General features: G+C 41.7%; 1 protein-coding gene across 1 annotated transcript in view; it reads left to right on the top strand.

Moving 5' to 3' along the window:
• Nucleotides 1–10871: 10871 nt before the first annotated feature.
• LOC139570272 (polycomb protein suz12-A-like) overlaps nucleotides 10872–20065 on the top strand; it is a 35139-nt gene continuing 25945 nt past the window's right edge. Inside the window, exons 1-4 of the mRNA XM_071392019.1 lie at nucleotides 10872–11666; nucleotides 13608–13654; nucleotides 14603–14667; nucleotides 17078–17146. Coding sequence (XP_071248120.1) covers nucleotides 11465–11666; nucleotides 13608–13654; nucleotides 14603–14667; nucleotides 17078–17146 — 383 coding nt within the window. The 5' untranslated portion in view covers nucleotides 10872–11464. The remainder of the gene's footprint in view (nucleotides 11667–13607; nucleotides 13655–14602; nucleotides 14668–17077; nucleotides 17147–20065) is intronic.

Genomic DNA, 20065 nt, shown 5'->3' with positions numbered 1-20065 from the left:
GGTTTTAACTTCAAACCTGTTCCTGGAGAGATACCCTCCTGTAGGTTTACACTCCAACCTTGTTCCTGGAGAACTACTGTCCTGTAGGTTTTCACTTCAACCTTGTTCCTGGAGAACTACCCTCCTGTAGGTTTACACTCCAACCCTGTTCCTGGAGAACTACTGTCCTGTAGGTTTAAACTCCAACCTTGTTCCTGGAGAACTACTGTCCTGTAGGTTTTAACTCCAACCTTGTTCCTGGAGAACCACCGTCCTGTAGGTTTTAACTTCAACCTTGTTCCTGGAGAGATACCCTCCTGTAGGTTTTAACTTCAACCCTGTTCCTGGAGAACTACCCTCCTGTAGGTTTGCACTCCAACCCTAATCTAGCACACCTGATTCTAATAATTATCTGGTTGATAAACTGAATCAGGTTAGTGACAACTGGGGTTGGAGTGAAAACCTACAGGAGGGTAGCACTCCAGGAACAGGGTTGGAGGCCCCTGCCATAGTCTCACGTGACTCCTGCTTCTAACATAAACAACATGACCCCAGTCCCAAATGGCAACCCATTCCCTACATAGTGCACTACGTTTCACCAGATCCCTATGGGCCCTGGTCAAAAGTAGTGCACTATGTTTCACCAGATCCCTATGGGTCCTGGTCAAAAGTAGTGCACTACATAAGGAATGGGGTGCTATTTGTAATGGAGCCATGGACTCAGGAATGTCCACAGATAAATATGGTCCATCAAGGTCAAAGATTCTTCTTCTCTTTGCCCTCTTGATTCGTATCAGGGATTGAGAATATCAGGAAGACTGCTTCTTCCTTCCAGATCAACTGTAAACTTTCCCCGGTTTGCTGCTTCTATGGTGCCTGCCCCCTAAATATGTCATCAGACCAAGTTTCTGAATAAATATATCTCTCTTTCTCTCTCTCTCATTATACTAGGCTATTTGCTCAGTTGGGCCTATTCCCGTCCTCATTATGTTTGTGGGTCAGTCCATTCCTATTAGTACCATACTCTTCACTTCTACATGTCTGATATATACTCTGTTTATTAGGTACACCCATTAAGTACCGGGTCGGACCACCCTTTGCCTCCAGAACAGCCTGAATTCTTCAGGGCATGGATTCTACATGGTGTGACATTCAAACGTTGCTCAATTGGTATCAAGGGATCTAACGTGTGCCAGGAAAACATTCCCCACACCATTACACCACCACCACCAGCCTGTACTGTTGACACCAGGCAGGATGTGGCCATGGACTCATGCTGCTTACGCCAAATCCTGACTCTGCCATCAACAGGAACCGGGATTAAATTGGACCAGGCAATGGTTTTCTACTCAATTGTCCAGTGTTGGTGATCGCATGCTCACTGGAGACACTTCCTTGTTTTTAGCTAATGGGAGTGAATTCGTTGTGGTCGTCTGCTGCAATAGCCAATTCATGACAAGGAGCGTTCTGCACACCACTGTTGCACTGTGCTGTTATTTGTCTGTTTGTGGCCCGCCTTTTAGCTTGCACGATTCTTGCCATGCTTCTTCGACCTCTCTCATCAACAAGCTGTTTTCTCCCACAGGACCCGCCACTGACTGGATGTTTGTTGATTTGACCCTAGACACTGTCTTGTGTGGAAAAACCCAGGAACAGAGAGAAAGAGTGCAGTGGGAATCACAGGAACAGAGAGAAAGAGTGCAGTGGGAATCACAGGAACAGAGAGAAAGAGTGCAGTGGGAATCACAGGAACAGGAGAAAGAGTGCAGTGGGAATCACAGGAAAAGAGAGAAAGAGTGCAGTGGGAATCACAGGAACAGGAGAAAGAGTGCAGTGGGAATCACAGGAACAGAGAGAAAGAGTGCAGTGGGAATCACAGGAACAGAGATAAAGAGTGCAGTGGGAATCACAGGAACAGAGAGAAAGAGTGCAGTGGGAATCACAGGAACAGGAGAAAGAGTGCAGTGGGAATCACAGGAACAGGGAGAAAGAGTGCAGTGGGAATCACAGGAACAGAGAGAAAGAGTGCAGTGGGAATCACAGGAACAGGAGAAAGAGTGCAGTGGGAATCACAGGAACAGAGAGAAAGAGTGCAGTGGGAATCACAGGAACAGGAGAAAGAGTGCAGTGGGAATCACAGGAACAGAGAGAAAGAGTGCAGTGGGAATCACAGGAACAGAGATAAAGAGTGCAGTGGGAATCACAGGAACAGAGAGAAAGAGTGCAGTGGGAATCACAGGAACAGGAGAAAGAGTGCAGTGGGAATCACAGGAACAGGGAGAAAGAGTGCAGTGGGAATCACAGGAACAGAGAGAAAGAGTGCAGTGGGAATCACAGGAACAGGAGAAAGAGTGCAGTGGGAATCACAGGAACAGAGATAAAGAGTGCAGTGGGAATCACAGGAACAGGAGAAAGAGTGCAGTGGGAATCACAGGAACAGAGAGAAAGAGTGCAGTGGGAATCACAGGAACAGAGAGAAAGAGTGCAGTGGGAATCACAGGAACAGAGAGAAAGAGTGCAGTGGGAATCACAGGACCAGAGAGAAAGAGTGCAGTGGGAATCACAGGAACAGAGAGAAAGAGTGCAGTGGGAATCACAGGAACAGAGAGAAAGAGTGCAGTGGGAATCACAGGAACAGAGAGAAAGAGTGCAGTGGGAATCACAGGAACAGAGAGAAAGAGTGCAGTGGGAATCACAGGAACAGAGAGAAAGAGTGCAGTGGGAATCACAGGAACAGGAGAAAGAGTGCAGTGGGAATCACAGGAACAGAGATAAAGAGTGCAGTGGGAATCACAGGAACAGAGAGAAAGAGTGCAGTGGGAATCACAGGAACAGCGAGAAAGAGTGCAGTGGGAATCACAGGAACAGGAGAAAGAGTGCAGTGGGAATCACAGGAACATAGAGAAAGAGTGCAGTGGGAATCACAGGAACAGGAGAAAGAGTGCAGTAGGAATCACAGGAACAGAGAGAAAGAGTGCAGTGGGAATCACAGGAACAGAGAGAAAGAGTGCAGTGGGAATCACAGGAACAGAGAGAAAGAGTGCAGTGGGAATCACAGGAACAGAGAGAAAGAGTGCAGTGGGAATCACAGGAACAGAGAGAAAGAGTGCAGTGGGAATCACAGGAACAGAGAGAAAGAGTGCAGTGGGAATCACAGGAACAGGAGAAAGAGTGCAGTGGGAATCACAGGAACAGAGATAAAGAGTGCAGTGGGAATCACAGGAACAGAGAGAAAGAGTGCAGTGGGAATCACAGGAACAGCGAGAAAGAGTGCAGTGGGAATCACAGGAACAGCGAGAAAGAGTGCAGTAGGAATCACAGGAACAGAGAGAAAGAGTGCAGTGTTAATCACAGGAACAGCGAGAAAGAGTGCAGTGGGAATCACAGGAACAGCGAGAAAGAGTGCAGTGGGAATCACAGGAACAGCGAGAAAGAGTGCAGTGGGAATCACAGGAACAGAGAGAAAGAGTGCAGTGGGAATCACAGGAACAGCGAGAAAGAGTGCAGTGGGAATCACAGGAACAGCGAGAAAGAGTGCAGTAGGAATCACAGGAACAGAGAGAAAGAGTGCAGTGGGAATCACAGGAACAGCGAGAAAGAGTGCAGTGGGAATCACAGGAACAGCGAGAAAGAGTGCAGTGGGAATCACAGGAACAGCGAGAAAGAGTGCAGTGGGAATCACAGGAACAGCGAGAAAGAGTGCAGTGGGAATCACAGGAACAGCGAGAAAGAGTGCAGTGGGAATCACAGGAACAGCGAGAAAGAGTGCAGTGGGAATCACAGGAACAGCGAGAAAGAGTGCAGTGGGAATCACAGGAACAGCGAGAAAGAGTGCAGTGGGAATCACAGGAACAGCGAGAAAGAGTGCAGTAGGAATCACAGGAACAGAGAGAAAGAGTGCAGTAGGAATCACAGGAACAGAGAGAAAGAGTGCAGTGGGAATCACAGGAACAGCGAGAAAGAGTGCAGTAGGAATCACAGGAACAGAGATAAAGAGTGCAGTAGGAATCACAGGAACAGAGATAAAGAGTGCAGTGGGAATCACAGGAATCGTGACATCCAAAGTGTGGTGTTCTGAACTTGGTTCAGGGAGTCATCTCCGGGATGTCGATGGAAGTCGAGGTCAGATACCTAAAAGAGAAGGGAAGAGCAGGTGTGGTTAGTTCCTGACACCTGACCAGAACAATGAATGGAGAAAGGGAAGAGAGTCTATTGTTTTGTTTTTAATTGGACAAAGAACACCTCCCTACCACAGGAGGTTGGTGGCACCTTAATTGGGGAGGACGGGCTCGTGGTAATGGCCAGGGCGGAATCGTATCAAACGCAGCAAACACATGGTTTGATGCCATTCCATCCGCTCAGTTACCAGCCATTATTATGAGTCGTCCTCCACTCAGCAGCCTCCACTGCTCCCTACACATGTTAAAGCTAAAGGTATGTAAGGTAAGACCATCCCTACACATGTTAAAGCTAAAGGTATGTAAGGTAAGACCATTCCTACACATGTTAAAGCTAAAGGTATGTAAGGTAAGACCATCCCTACACATGTTAAAGCTAAAGGTAAGTAAGGTAAGACCATTCCTACACATTTTAAAGCTAAAGGTATGTAAGGTAAGACCATTCCTACACATGTTAAAGCTAAAGGTATGTAAGGTAAGACCATCACTACACATGTTAAAGGTATGTAAGGTAAGACCATTCCTACACATGTTAAAGCTAAAGGTATGTAAGGTAAGACCATCACTACACATGTTAAAGGTATGTAAGGTAAGGTAAGACCATTCCTACACATGTTAAAGCTAAAGGTATGTAAGGTAAGGTAAGACCATTCCTACACATGTTAAAGCTAAAGGTATGTAAGGTAAGACCATCACTACACATGTTAAAGTTAAAGGTATGTAAGGTGAGGTAAGACCATTCCTACACATGTTAAAGTTAAAGGTAAGTAAGGTAAGGTAAGACCATTCCTACACATGTTAAAGCTAAAGGTATGTAAGGTAAGACCATCCCTACACATCTTAAAGCTAAAGGTATGTAAGGTAAGACCATTCCTACACATGTTAAAGCTAAAGGTATGTAAGGTAAGGTAAGACCATTCCTACACATGTTAAAGCTAAAGGTATGTAAGGTAAGACCATCCCTACACATGTTAAAGCTAAAGGTATGTAAGGTAAGACCATCCTTACACATGTTAAAGCTAAAGGTATGTAAGGTAAGACCATTCCTACACATGTTAAAGCTAAGGTAAGTAAGTTAAGGTAAGACCATTCGTCCACAAAATGCTACAATGTAAAAACTGTAAAGGATTTGGCCATGTGGCATATGTGTGGAGGCTGAAGATCGGAGTGAAGAAGGTCAGGGCTGCGATTGTGGTGGAGATCATGATCCAAATTTATTCATATAGCCCTTCTTACATCAGCTGATATCTCAAAGTGCTGTACAGAAACCCAGCCTAAAACCCCAAACAGCAAGCAATGCAGGTGTGGAAGCACAGTGGCTAGGAAAAACTCCCTAGGAAGGCCAAAACCTAGGAAGAAACCGAGAGAGGAACCAGGCTATGAGGGGTGGCCAGGTCTTGAAGTGCCCTGTAAAAGGGTGAAGGAAGTTGAGCTGGCGAAAGTCAGGACGGTCCATCAGATCTCCTATGCGGATGCAACCAAAAGAGTTGAGAAAGCAAGTGACAGTGTTGAAGGTATGATACGCAGATGCAACACAGCCCGCGTGTCAAGCAAGAGAACAGTGTGTTAAAAAGGTGGATTTTATAGCATTTATTACAACTGTTGTTAATTGTACGGCACAAAGTATTAAAGAAATCTAAGAAGTTGAACATCATTGTGGCTGCAGCTGAAAAGTATGTGGGACTTCAATGGAAGATGTGCCACTCCCAGGCTCCTGATTTGGCGGTTTTGTTTAAACAGAAGAAATAAGATGTTTTGGATATTTTTTGCCCCCTCACACCGACAATGTTTCTATTTTTGTGATCTTTTTGTTTTCATCCCGCACAGTAGGTGGCGGCAATAGACTTTCTGAGTGTAGTCTGCTGATACATATAAAGAAAAAGAAGAATCGCGTGTGCGTCACTAGTTACCACAGCCACAAGGTAAGAAGGTCCGCCTACTCGACCAATCAGGTGAGGGAGTGTGATGACGTGAATGCCGGTTTACGCTTCGTGGGAAACGACCAATCAGGTGAGGGAGTGTGATGACGGGCAGAAAAGAGACCTGTATTTCTTTTATCCAGTGATCCATCAATTATTTGATTATTTATTAGCTATAATAAAACCAACCGTTCTAAATGCAAAATGATAATCAGATGTCTTATTCAAACTCAGCTTGCAAGTTCATCAGGATGTTTGCCCTTACTCATAGTTACTTTAACCCGAAATAGGTTTACTCCAGGAGTTGCATTGTTTTTAAAATGGCATGTAGACCAACAAATTGATATATCTTAATTTTAGATCTTTATTTTCAAAATCCACAAGTTAAACGTTCACAGTTTCACAGAAATGTTCACATAAATTTCACATTTTTTTAAAAAATTGGCTGATTTAAGATGAAAATGTCTATTCTGTTACTTTATTTGGCATCCAGGCACTTACTATAGTCATTTATTTATTTCACTTAACATAGCCTTGCAATCCATCTTTTTGTTATTCTGTACCAGTTTCCAAAGGCATGGTCTTCAAGCTATGGAATATGGTCAAAACATTTTCATTAAAATAATAATTGATTGGACTACTTACATGGCACTTTCCTCACCACACGAACCCCACTTACAACCTCATTATTTGATTGGCCCACTTACAACCTCTTTATTTGATTGGCCCACTTACAACCTCTTTATTTGATTTGATTGGCCCACTTACAACCTCTTTATTTGATTTGATTGGCCCACTTACAACCTCTTTATTTGATTTGATTGGCCCATCCACCCACGTCTTCAGAGGACAAAGGTAACTTTATAACATTATTCATACACTTGACATACATGGCACTTTTATACAAAGTATTACACGATAGGAATACAGTTTGATATACACGTAAAATTGTACTCATCCATAGCCGTGTGACCACTGAGTTAGGACACCTGTTTAAAAGACCCATCTTCCATCTTATTGAGGAACATTCCATTGTTAGTACTTCAACATTATTCTAATTAAATGTTATAAAGTGTATGGTGTAAATGACAGTGATCCGTCTCTGAACTTACTTCCTTCTTGTCTCTTTCAGCAGTATATTTCTCTTTGGCTTCTGTCTGTCTTTCCTCTGGTGTCATTCATACAGAGCCTTCAGAAAGTATTTACACCCCTTGACTTTTTCCTAATTGTCTTGTGTTACAGCCTGAATTTAGATTTTTTTGGGGGGGGGGGTCACTGGCCTACACGCAATACCCCATAATGTCAAAGTGGAATTATGTTTTTAGAATTTTTTTTACAAATTAATTAAAAATGAAAATCTGAAATGTCTTGAGTCAATAAGTATTCTACCTTTTTTTTATGGCAAGCCTAAATAAGTTCAGGAGTAAAAATGTGACCGACCGCGTCGATTCGGTCTTACGTAGCAACATTTTATTTTTATTTTTTACACTGGATAAAAGTAGAACTACACTGCAGTTGAGGAACAATGGGAAAGGATTTATGCTTTGAAAGTTGATAAACTTGTAACCCCACCTTTGAGAAAATGGCCCGTGGATGTTTTGGTACCTACTGAAGAGCCCTTTGTCTACACCTATTCAGCATTGTTCACACGCTCTTAAGCCTTCGCCCCACCCGTCTCTTTAAGGATTCACATGTGAGGTCATGTGCTTAACAGAGTGTAGTTAACAACCAAAGATTTCAAGACTAAAAGTTGTGAAAGTAGTAGCCTACAATAAGGAAAAACTCCAAGTAAAAATACACTATCTAGTACTTGGCCTATATCCTAGTCTGACTTTGGTGTGGTCCCGTGTGGCTCAGTTAGTGGTGCTTACAACACCAGAGTTGTGGGTTTGATTCCCACAGGAGAATATGTATGAAGTCACTCTGGATAAGAGTGTCTGCTAAATATGTATGAAGTCACTCTGGATAAGAGTGTCTGCTAAATTACTCTAATGTAATGTTGTTCTTCACATTACCATCTCTGATAAACACACACAATGTAATTAAAGTTTATTTGTCACATGCACAGGATACAGAAATACATGGTTATTTGCATAGTAACAATAGAAAGTGTCCAGACTCAAATATTTTATAATTATTAGATTACACTTACCCAGAAACTTGTCTAAATTGATGAATCATGTGCACGAAATGCTATAATCACCACCCAATTCACACCGGAGGTTCTTACCAAGAAGACAGTGGCCGAGATTTGACTTAAATATGCTTGAAAATCTATGGCAAGACTTTTGAAAATAATAAATTAGAAAATAATAAATAGGCAAATATTGTACAATCCAGGTGTGCAAAGTTCTTAGAGACTTACCCAGAAAGACTCATAGCTGTAATTGCTGCCAAAGGTGATTCTAACATGTATTGACTCAGGGATGTGAATACGTATGTAAATTAGATATTTCTGTATTTCATTTTCAATAAATTTGCTAACATTTCTAAAAACACGTTTTAACTTTTTCCATTATGGGGTATTGTGTGTTGTAAATAGGTGAGAATTTGTTTTTGTTTTTATCCATTTTGAATTCAGGCTGTAACACAATAAAATGTGGAATAAGTCAAGGAGTATGAATACTTTCTAATGGCACTGTCTTTGTGCCCACAACTTGAAATGGTCGGCTATAAAAATAAATAAAGAGAATTGCACGCTCTACAGTTGAAGTCGGAAGTTTACATACACCATAGCCAAATACATTTAAACTCAGTTTTTCACAATTCCTGATATGTAATCCTAGTAAAAATTCCCTGTCTAAGGTCAGTTAGGATCACCACTATATATTAAGAATGTGAAATGTCAGAATAATATTGGAGAGAATGATTTATTTCATCTTTTATTTCTTCCACAAGCTTCCCACAATAAGTTGGGTGCATTTTGGCCCATTCCTCCTGACAAAGCTGACAGAGCTGGTGTAACTGAGTCAGGTTTGTAGACCTCCTTGCTCGCACACACTTTTCTGCCCACAAATTTTCTATAGGATTGAGGTCAGGGCTTTTTGATGGCCACTCCAATACCTTGACTTGGTTGTCCTTAAGCCATTTTGCCACAACTTTGGAAGTGTGCTTGGGGTCATTGTCCATTTGGAAGACCCATTTGCGACCAAGCTTTAACTTCCTGACTGATGTCTTGAGATGTTGCTTCAATATATCCACGTCATTTTCTTTCCTCATGTTGCCATCTATTTTGTGAAGTGCCCCAGTCCCTCCTGCAGCAAAGCACCCCCACAACATGATGCTGCCACCCCGTGCTTCACAGTTGGGATGGTGTTCTTTGGCTTGCAAGCATTCCCCTTTTTCCTTCAAACATAACAATGGTCATTATGGCCAAACAGTTCTATTTTTGTTTCATCAGACCAGAGGACATTTCTCCAAAAAGTGCCATCTTTGTCCTTATGTGCAGTTGCAAACCGTAGTCTGGCTTTTTTATGGCGGTTTTGGAGCAGTGGCTTCTTCCTTACTGAGCAGCCCTTCAGGTTATGTCGATATAGGACTCCTTTTACTGTGGATATAGATACTTTTGTACCTGTTTCCTCCAGCATCTTCACAAGGTCCTTTGCTGCTGTTCTGGGATTGATTTGCACTTTTCGCACCAAAGTACGTTCATCTCTAGGAGACAGAACATGTCTCCTTCCTGATCGGTATGACGGCTGCGTGGTCCCATGGTGTTTATACTTTCGTACTATTGTTTGTACAGATGAACGTGGTACCTTCAGGTGTTTGGAAATTGCTCTTTTTTTCTGAGGTCTTGGCTGATTTCTTTTGATTTTCCCATGATGTCAAGCAAAGAGGCACTGAGTTTGAAGGTAGGCCTTAAAATACATCCACAAGTACACCTCCAATTGACTCAAATTATGTCAATTAGCCTATTAGAAGCTTTTAAAGCCATGACATCATTTTCTGGAATTTTCCAAGCTGTTTAAAGGCACAGTCAACTTAGTGTATGTAAACTTCTGACCCACTGGAATTGTGATATAGTGAATTATAAATTAAATAATCTGTCTGTAAACAATTGTTGGAAAATTTACTTGTGTCATGCACAAAGTAGATGTCCTAACCGACTTGCCAAAACTATAGTTTGTTAACACGAAATTTGTGGAGTGGTTGAAAAACGAGTTTTAATGACTCCAACCTAAGTGTATGTAAACTTCCGACTTCAACTGTATATACAAGCTCAGAGTAATGTATTGGGTAGACCACCTCAGAGTAATGTATTGGGTAGACCACCTCAGAGTAATGTCTTGGGTTGACCACCTCCCAGTAATGTATTGGGTAGACCACCTCAGAGTAATGTATTGGGTAGACCACCTCAGAGTAATGTATTGGGTAGACCACCTCAGAGTAATGTATTGGGTAGACCACCTCAGAGTAATGTATTGGGTTGACCACCTCAGAGTAATGTATTGGGTAGACCACCTCCCAGTAATGTATTGGGTTGACCACCTCAGAGTAATGGAACGGAACGGAAAATGCGTCATCACACTCCCTCATCTGATTGGTCGGATAGGCTGGCCTTCTGAGCTGTCGATCACGTCATCACACTCGCTCATCTGATTGGTCGAGTAGGCGGGCCTTCTGACTTTGTGGCTGTGGTAACTAGTGACGACTGCGTGTGAGTGGCAAACGTTTCTCTACCGAACGTCATCTGCCGACCCGTGATGATTCGCACCAATCACAACTCTCACTTCTCTAAACAACGCCTCTGATTCGGCTAGGATCTGTGAGGGCGGTTGCTTTCAAGTCACCATTTGAATTGTTGAGTTCAGGGAGTTTATTCCTGATATGTGGGAGAAAAAAAACGGTCAATTTGACTGTTCCGTAGAAGCTCTCAGGAAAATTGTACTAAATGGTTAATTTGCGTAGAGTTTTGTAGCTTTACCAAACCGACATAGTGGCTAGCCATTCTTTCATGGCATCTTTCCAAATCACCTTATTTGTTGTGATATCTACAGCGATTCAGCAGGTCCAGCTAACAAGCTAGTTCAGGCTTAGCATAACTAGCTAACTGATGTTCAGTAGGAAACATAGCTACACAGACATAGCTAGGTGAACGTGCCGGGTGCTTGCTAACTTCTCTAATTTCGTGCGTCCTTGCGATTTAATCGAAATTGTTCCTCTGACGAACTGTTTTCTAGCCAACAAACAATGCATTTCTACAAGTCTAATGTTTATTCCATGAAATTGACAAGAAGATCGCTAGCTAACTTTGCTGGCTAACACCGCCCGGCTAGCTTCAGCTTGCTCGTTTTTGGTAACGTTACTCTTTGTTTTGACAAAGGACCTGATATTTTTTTTTCTTCCATATTTGGAATATACCTGGAACATTTTTGTATTTCCTAGGCCATGTCTCCCCAGAAGCACGGTTCTTCTGATGGCGGCAACAACGTATCGGGTCCCGTTGTGGGATACGTTGGTACCGGTGGCGGCAGAGCGAACGGCCGTGCCTACCACCACCAAACAACTGCAGTTGTGGTGCCCGCAGCCAAGAAGCCGAAAATGGAAGTGGTTCAAGCCGATCATGAGTTATTCTTGCAGGCATTTGAAAGTGAGTTGCTGTCATTGTCGTCATATAATGTTGTTGCATGATTAGTTATCTTTATATTGCTAGATTGGCATTTACAATCAATCTCTATATTTAATCTAGCCTATATAGGAGTGTCCCTTGTGATTGTGTGGCATCTTTCGAAAAACAAAATTATAACCACATTTCACCATAAAGACGTCAAGTTCAAAGCATCTGACAACATGATTTGACAGTCATCAGTATACAAAGAAATCTGATCCTATTTTAGATTTATAGCTAACTACTGTAGTTAATTTATTTTACCACGTGTTTGCTTACTTCCTCTGAAGAGATGACATGTGCCAGCACTACTTTAAGAAATGAGCATGTGCTGCCTTTGAAATATGTTTATTTTTTTATTTTTGTAACCTTTATTTAACTAGGCAAGTCAGTTAAGAACAAATTCCTATTTACATTGACGGCCTACCAAAAGGCAAAAGGCCTCCTGCGGGGGCTGGGATTAAAATATAAATATAGGGCTAAACAAACGCACATCACGACGAGAGACAACACAACAGTACATAAAGAGAGGCCTAAGACAACATAGCATGACAGCAACACATGAAAAGACAGCATGGTAGCAACTGTGTACTAACTCATGTTTACTATGTACTAACTAACGTGCTTCTACACCTGCATTGCCTGCTGTTTGGGGTTTTAGGCTGTGTTTCTGTACAGCACTTTGTGACATAAGTTTATGTAAGAAGGGCTTTATAAATAAATTCGATTGATTGATTAATGCAACACACGTAAATATGTATAGGGTCATTTTCATGTTAAAGGGACCCATGATCACCAACATGGGAAGTCTATATTTGTGAAAAATGTAAAGGTGTGTGTGTGTGTATATACATTTTTCAACCATTTCCCATCCTAAAAATTAGGAATAAGCAGAGGCTTTGATTTCTGGTCAAACAGATGGAAAAGGGGTCTTAGAAAACGTCTACCAGAAAAAGTATTAAAAGGTTTTAGAAATACATTAAAACACATCAATGTTGAAGTAAAGACTCCTAAAATCAACACTTATATTTTGTTTTGGAGAAGTGTTTCTGCCTTCTGTAAGTTTAAGAAAACATTCCCCTGTGCCTTGAAATTCCATTATCAAAAACCCACATAGCTAGAGTGTTTTTACTGACGTACATTTTGTTTAGGATTTATTAAGTGATTACAACTCGAAATCCCGTCATGAAATCGGTAACAGAATTTCAGAAAAATCAGTAACTGAATTTCTGCAATTGAATTGGCTACAATGGGAAATCATAGTAGTCACAAACCACAGTTGGATTCACATGTTTGGACAGCACAGTACAGTAAAGAAAGGTATAGTTCTATACAGTATACAGTAGAGCACACTAGTTGAGTGCACTATAATGTACTGCACGACTGTACTGAACTGTACTGAACTGAACTATCTTCTACTGAACTGAATAATACTTACTGAACTATCCTCTGCTGAACTATACTGTACTGTACTGAACTCTAATGTACTGAACTATCTTCTACTGAACTGAATAATACTTACTGAACTATCCTCTGCTGAACTATACTGTACTGTACTGAACTCTAATGTACTGAACTGAACTATCCTCTACTGAACTGAACTATCTTCTACTGAACTGAACTATCTTCTACTGAACTGTACTGAACTATACTCTGCTGTACTGAACTGAATAATACTCTACTGTACTGAACTCTGCTCTACTGAACTATACATTACTGCACTCTACTGTACGAGTATACGAATAAGATTGCTAATGTAAAGTAATTTACTGTAAGCTAATAAATGTTGACCCAGTGTCGGTTTCAGAGCCAACAATAATTGCTCTTCTAGGAGAAATAGTCTGTTGTTATCAGTATAATGTTATTGTCAATGTAATTTACTGTGAACATAATGAATGTTCAACCAGTCTATTGTGTTTCCAGAACCGACCCAGATCTACAGGTTTCTCAGAACAAGGAACTTGATAGCGGTACGTTGGAAGCCTTCTCAGCACCTGTCGTTCTTTACTGTCTGTGGCCTCTAATGGGCTGTCTGTTTTGAAGATGGTAAACATTTAATGTACCTCCTAGAATAGCATTCTGTTGAGCAGATAAAGACTACCTTGAACCAGCTTTGACATGGCTGGTTAATGATGTCTGTTTTGAAGATGGTAAACATTTAATGTACCTCCTAGAATAGCATTCTGTTGAGCAGATAAAGACTACCTTGAACCAGCTTTGACATGGCTGGTTAATGATGTCTGTTTTGAAGATGGTAAACATTTAATGTACCTCCTAGAATAGCATTCTGTTGAGCAGATAAAGACTACCTTGAACCAGCTTTGACATGGCTGGTTAATGATGTCTGTTTTGAAGATGGTAAACATTTAATGTACCTCCTAGAATAGCATTCTGTTGAGCAGATAAAGACTTACCTTGAACCAGCTGTAACATGGCTGGTTAATGATGTCTGTTTTGAAGATGGTAAACATTTAATGTACCTCCTAGAATAGCATTCTGTTGAGCAGATAAAGACTTACCTTGAACCAGCTGTAACATGGCTGGTTAATGATGTCTGTTTTGAAGATGGTAAACATTTAATGTACCTCCTAGAATAGCATTCTGTTGAGCAGATAAAGACTACCTTGAACCAGCTTTGACATGGCTGGTTAATGATGTCTGTTTTGAAGATGGTAAACATTTAATGTACCTCCTAGAATAGCATTCTGTTGAGCAGATAAAGACTACCTTGAACCAGCTTTGACATGGCTGGTTAATGATGTCTGTTTTGAAGATGGTAAAGTGTTGATGCACTGCACAGTTCCACTAGATAGAATGGCCCTTCTTTTGGTCATTGGACAACCTGTTGCAACATTTCTGTCAAAGTGCAGAAGATGCAAGTGTGGATTTCTAATTGTTTTTTGTTGTTGTATTTTCAGCCCATATTTCTGCACAGGACCCTCACCTACATGTCCCACAGAAACTCCAGAACAAACGACAAACGGTAAAAACCTGCGTTAGCAATTTAGGTTATTCTTCAATAACACAAACTCCAAAGCAAATCAAGGGGAGAAAAATAGGTTTATTTGAGAAAGACAAATGAAGATGTTATGCTGGGAGGTAGATGTTCAGATGTTCATTCTCACTTCTCCTCAGCTTTTCTCCACCCAACAAAGGAACAGGATGCCGTTTTATAGCCCAGGGTTGACCAATCAAAAGTCCTTATAGTATGACTGGGCCAATGGCCAAATAACCAGTATCCTGCTCCAGACTCAATGTACAGAACGAAGCTCTGAGTTCAGGAGTGACATTCCACAGATTCTAAACAGCTGTTGAACTGAAAACCAGCTCCTATTTACATTGACAATTCTCTGTTGACCGTTAGTATTATATTTCGTTTTTAGTGCTCTCGTCCTCTCATCCTCTCAAACTCTGCGTTGTGTATTTATCCTCGACATATTCTTACACCTGCATGAAGGTGTTGATTCTAACTGAATGTTTTCACATGTCCTTTGATATGTTAGGCATTCTCGGCATACTGATGAAGCCAGTTTGATGAGTTTCCAGTCTTTAAATAGCCTACATGAGCAGCAGACATAATGACCGTGAACCCGACCACCTCAGAACCTGAAGAGTTGGTAGGGTTAAACCCTGTTGGTTTACTGCAGGGGAGAGTGTGTGTGTGGTTCAGAATGCTGTTATCTTAACAGAGGGCCAACCGCTATGGGGCTGCATAGTGTAGGAGGGGGTTGCCCCTGCTGTTTCACTGACTGATGTAATGTATACATACATCTGTATGTCTCTGGGCTTGTTTGACGTTGCAGGTGACTGCAGATTGACTGATCTACAAATCACCTTGCGTAATATAACTACTCATTTATTATCTGTAGATCAATTTACCCATGATGCATCATCACAGATGCTCTTGAAAAACAGTGATCCCTGTGGGAATTGAAAACAATTGAAAAGCAACCTTGTTGCTGGCACTGCACTCTTCCTAACTGAACCACACAGGACCAGTGTCTGCTGAAATGAGACGGCGTGTAGGCTGGTTGGCTAATGGCTATATCTTTCTCTATGTCAATGAGAAATGGTTCGTTTAGTTATTAGCTGTTTTGCATATTGGTTGATTATAGTGATATGTGGGGCCCTGAGTTCTTCTTGGTTATAGTGATATGTGGGGCCCTGAGTTCTTCTTGGTTATAGTGATATGTGGGGCCCTGAGTTCTTCTTGGTTATAGTGATATGTGGGGACCTGAGTTCTTCTTGGTTATAGTGATATGTGGGGACCTGAGTTGTTCTTGATTATAGTGATATGTGGGGCCCTGAGTTCTTCTTGATTATAGTGATATGTGGGGCCCTGAGTTCTTCTTGATTATAGTGATATGTGGGGCCCTGAGTTCTTCTTGATTATAGTGATATGTGGGGCCCTGAGTTCTTCTTGATTATAGTGATATGTGGGGCCCTGAGTTCTTCTTGATTATAGTGATATGTGGGGCCCTGAGTTCTTCTTGATTATAGTGATATGTGAGACTTCATGTATAGCGTGTTACTGTACAGACGCTGAGCTCTGACGTCATGTATAGCGTGTTACTGTACAGCCGCTGAGCTCTGACGTCATGTATAGCGTGTTACTGTACAGCCGCTGAGCTCTGACGTCATGTATAGCGTGTTACTGTACAGAGCCTGAGCTCTGACGTCATGTATAGCGTGTTACTGTACAGACACTGAGCTCTGACGTCATGTATAGCGTGTTACTGTACAGAGCCTGAGCTCTGACGTCATGTATAGCGTGTTACTGTACAGAGCCTGAGCTCTGACGTCATGTATAGCGTGTTACTGTACAGCCACTGAGCTCTGACGTCATGTATAGCGTGTTACTGTACAGCCACTGAGCTCTGACGTCATGTATAGTGTTACTGTACAGCCGCTGAGCTCTGACGTCATGTATAGCGTGTTACTGTACAGCCGCTGAGCTCTGACGTCATGTATAGCGTGTTACTGTACAGCCGCTGAGCTCTGACGTCATGTATAGCGTGTTACTGTACAGCCTCTGAGTTACAGTTCAGGAGATTATAAATACCCCAAAATCTGCCATTTTCACTCCATTTTCTAGGAGTGTATAGAGCTACACAGCCCAGTTCCTCATTGGGTTGAATTCATCCTCACTTTAAGATATTTATTTAAATTTAGTGGTGATGTCTGATTCTCCCACTTTCACACTTCCTGTCATGGTTTTAACATCATTGGATGGTTGTAGGAGCAGTGGGTGGGGCACTGTTCCAGCGTGGTTAAATCCTTGACTGGGAGTATACAACACACGTGTGGAGAAGGAGGACACAGCCTCAGAGATGTAGTGTAAATCCCCAGTGTGTCCTGTCTATTAATCCTGGGGGGTTCTCTGGGGGGGTCAGGAAGTCCTCCAGGGTGGATCACCTGCTGTACAGAGTGGAGAAGAAGAGGGCTGAGCAGAAGACACACAGGTAAACAGACCATTATCTTCCAGAGCTGTGTTCCAATACTCACACTAACCGCACTATTTGTGACGTAAATTGAGTATGTAGTTTGCTTATTGGTCATAGTATGGATATAGTTAGTATGACAAAGTTCCCGGATGTCGTACTACATTCGCCAAAATACGAAGTATACAAACAGTGGACACTATTTCTGTGCCTTTAGGGCCAATAATGCAGTTCTTCAGAAAATGGGCGTGGCTTCACAACGGTTTCAGATTTGAAGTAAATGGGCGTGGCTTCACAACGGTTTCAGATTTGAAGTAAATGGGCGTGGCTTCACAACGGTTTCAGATTTGAAGTAAATGGGCGTGGCTTCACAACGGTTTCAGATTTGAAGTAAATGGGCGTGGCTTCACAACGGTTTCAGATTTGAAGTAAATGGGCGTGGCTTCACAACGGTTTCAGATTTGAAGTAAATGCCGGAAAATATGCAGTCTAAATCCAACGAGAGTGAATACAAATACATTCCTTTTAACTAACTATGACAAATGTTAAGATAATGTTGAGCAATGTAATAAAGTAATGACTTTTCAAATAAGTTACCTTACACGTTATGTTGGCTGACAATTTGTTAGCTTCGCTGTCCTTACGAACCACATAGCATATCATTACAGCAGTATGTACCGGTATGTTAGCTACGCTGTCGTTACGAACCACATAGCATATCATTACAGCAGTATGTACCGGTATGTTAGCTACGCTGTCGTTACGAACCACATAGCATATCATTACAGCAGTATGTATCGATATGTTAGCTACGCTGTCCTTACGAACCACATAGCATATCATTACAGCAGTATGTATCGATATGTTAGCTACGCTGTCCTTACGAACCACATAGCATATCATTACAGCAGTATGTACCGGTATGTTAGCTACGCTGTCCTTACGAACCACATAGCATATCATTACAGCAGTATGTATCGATATGTTAGCTACGCTGTCCTTACGAACCACATAGCATATCATTACAGCAGTATGTATCGATATGTTAGCTACGCTGTCGTTACGAACCACATAGCATATCATTACAGCAGTATGTATCGATATGTTAGCTACGCTGTCCTTACGAACCACATAGCATATCATTACAGCAGTATGTATCGATATGTTAGCTAGCTACTCAACTTTAGTTGGTTACAAATACATCAAACTTGCCAGTGTATTAACTATAGGCTGTCTAACTACCCAACGTTTACTGACTTGATTATTCCCGTCGTTCTTAGCTTCGCTAAACGGTGTAGTATTAACTATAGGCTGTCTAACTACCCAACGTTTACTGACTTGATTATTCCCGTCATTCTTAGCTTCGCTAAACGGTGTAGTATTAACTATAGGCTGTCTAACTACCCAACGTTTACTGACTTGATTATTCCCGTCGTTCTTAGCTTCGCTAAACGGTGTAGTATTAACTATAGGCTGTCTAACTACCCAACGTTTACTGACTTGATTATTCCCGTCGTCCTTAGCTTCGCTAAACGGTGTAGTATTAACTATAGGCTGTCTAACTACCCAACGTTTACTGACTTGATTATTCCCGTCGTCCTTAGCTTCGCTAAACGGTGTAGTATTAACTATAGGCTGTCTAACTACCCAACGTTTACTGACTTGATTATTCCCGTCGTTCTTAGCTTCGCTAAACGGTGTAGTATTAACTATAGGCTGTCTAACTACCCAACGTTTACTGAGATTGATTATTCCCGTCGTTCTTAGCTTCGCTAAACGGTGTAGTATTAACTATAGGCTGTCTAACTACCCAACGTTTACTGAGATTGATTATTCCCGTCGTTCTTAGCTTCGCTAAACGGTGTAGTATTAACTATAGGCTGTCTAACTACCCAACGTTTACTGAGATTGATTATTCCCGTCGTTCTTAGCTTCGCTAAACGGTGTAGTATTAACTATAGGCTGTCTAACTACCCAACGTTTACTGAGATTGATTATTCCCGTCGTTCTTAGCTTCGCTAAACGGTGTAGTCGTTGCGTGTTCTCAATGGACATTCAGATGAGCTCGTAAATTCACTCTGGCTGTCTACTCCGATTTCAGAGCACTCTCGTCTGAGTGTACCAGAGCGCAGAATAACTGAGGAATTTATGAACACTCAACACCAGTTGAATATGGCCGGTGTCAGTAAACGTCGGCAAAAAAGCGTAATTGAATTGTTGCCAACAGCACAGTTGGTCACCAACGATCTGGATAACATGAAAACAGCCTAACCAGCTCTGCTAGGGAGAGTAAAATGGTCAGAGTGAGGTGTTCTCTCATTTGTGTCTGGAAGTAGCTAGCAAGCTAGCCAGTTAGCTTGACTGCCGTTGTGAGGACAGAAGGCTCGGATCAACCCATCTCCTCGGCCGGAGCGTCCAGTAACACTGCCTGGCAGTGTGATCTCTGAACACTCTGAGAGCCAAACACTCTGAATTTACGAAAGCCCAGGGCACACTCTGGCACTCCAGATTTGAATTTATGAACACGCCCGAAGTCGTAAAATGTCTAGCTAGTTATTTGTTATGCTAACAAGCTAGCAGGAGGTTGCATAGAAACAGTATCGACTTCTGGTAGACAGGTGAAATGCTAGTACGCTCAACTGAAACAATACCATTTGTTTACAGTATACTAAAATGAACTAATACTATATATTCATTAAGTATGTAGTATACAGTATGTTAGTATGGGTATTCATTAAGTATGTAGTATAAAGGATGTTAGTATGGGTACTCATTAAGTAGGTAGTATACAGTATGTTAGTATGGGTATTCATTAAGTATGTAGTATACAGTATGTTAGTATGGGTACTCATTAAGTATGTAGTATAAAGGATGTTAGTATGGGTACTCATTAAGTATGTAGTATACAGTATGTTAGTATGGGTACTCATTAAGTATGTA

The sequence above is a fragment of the Salvelinus alpinus genome, chromosome 1, assembly GCF_045679555.1.
Source record: "Salvelinus alpinus chromosome 1, SLU_Salpinus.1, whole genome shotgun sequence".
Classification (NCBI taxonomy): Eukaryota; Metazoa; Chordata; class Actinopteri; order Salmoniformes; family Salmonidae; genus Salvelinus; species Salvelinus alpinus.
This window is presented reverse-complemented; position numbering and strand designations above follow the sequence as displayed.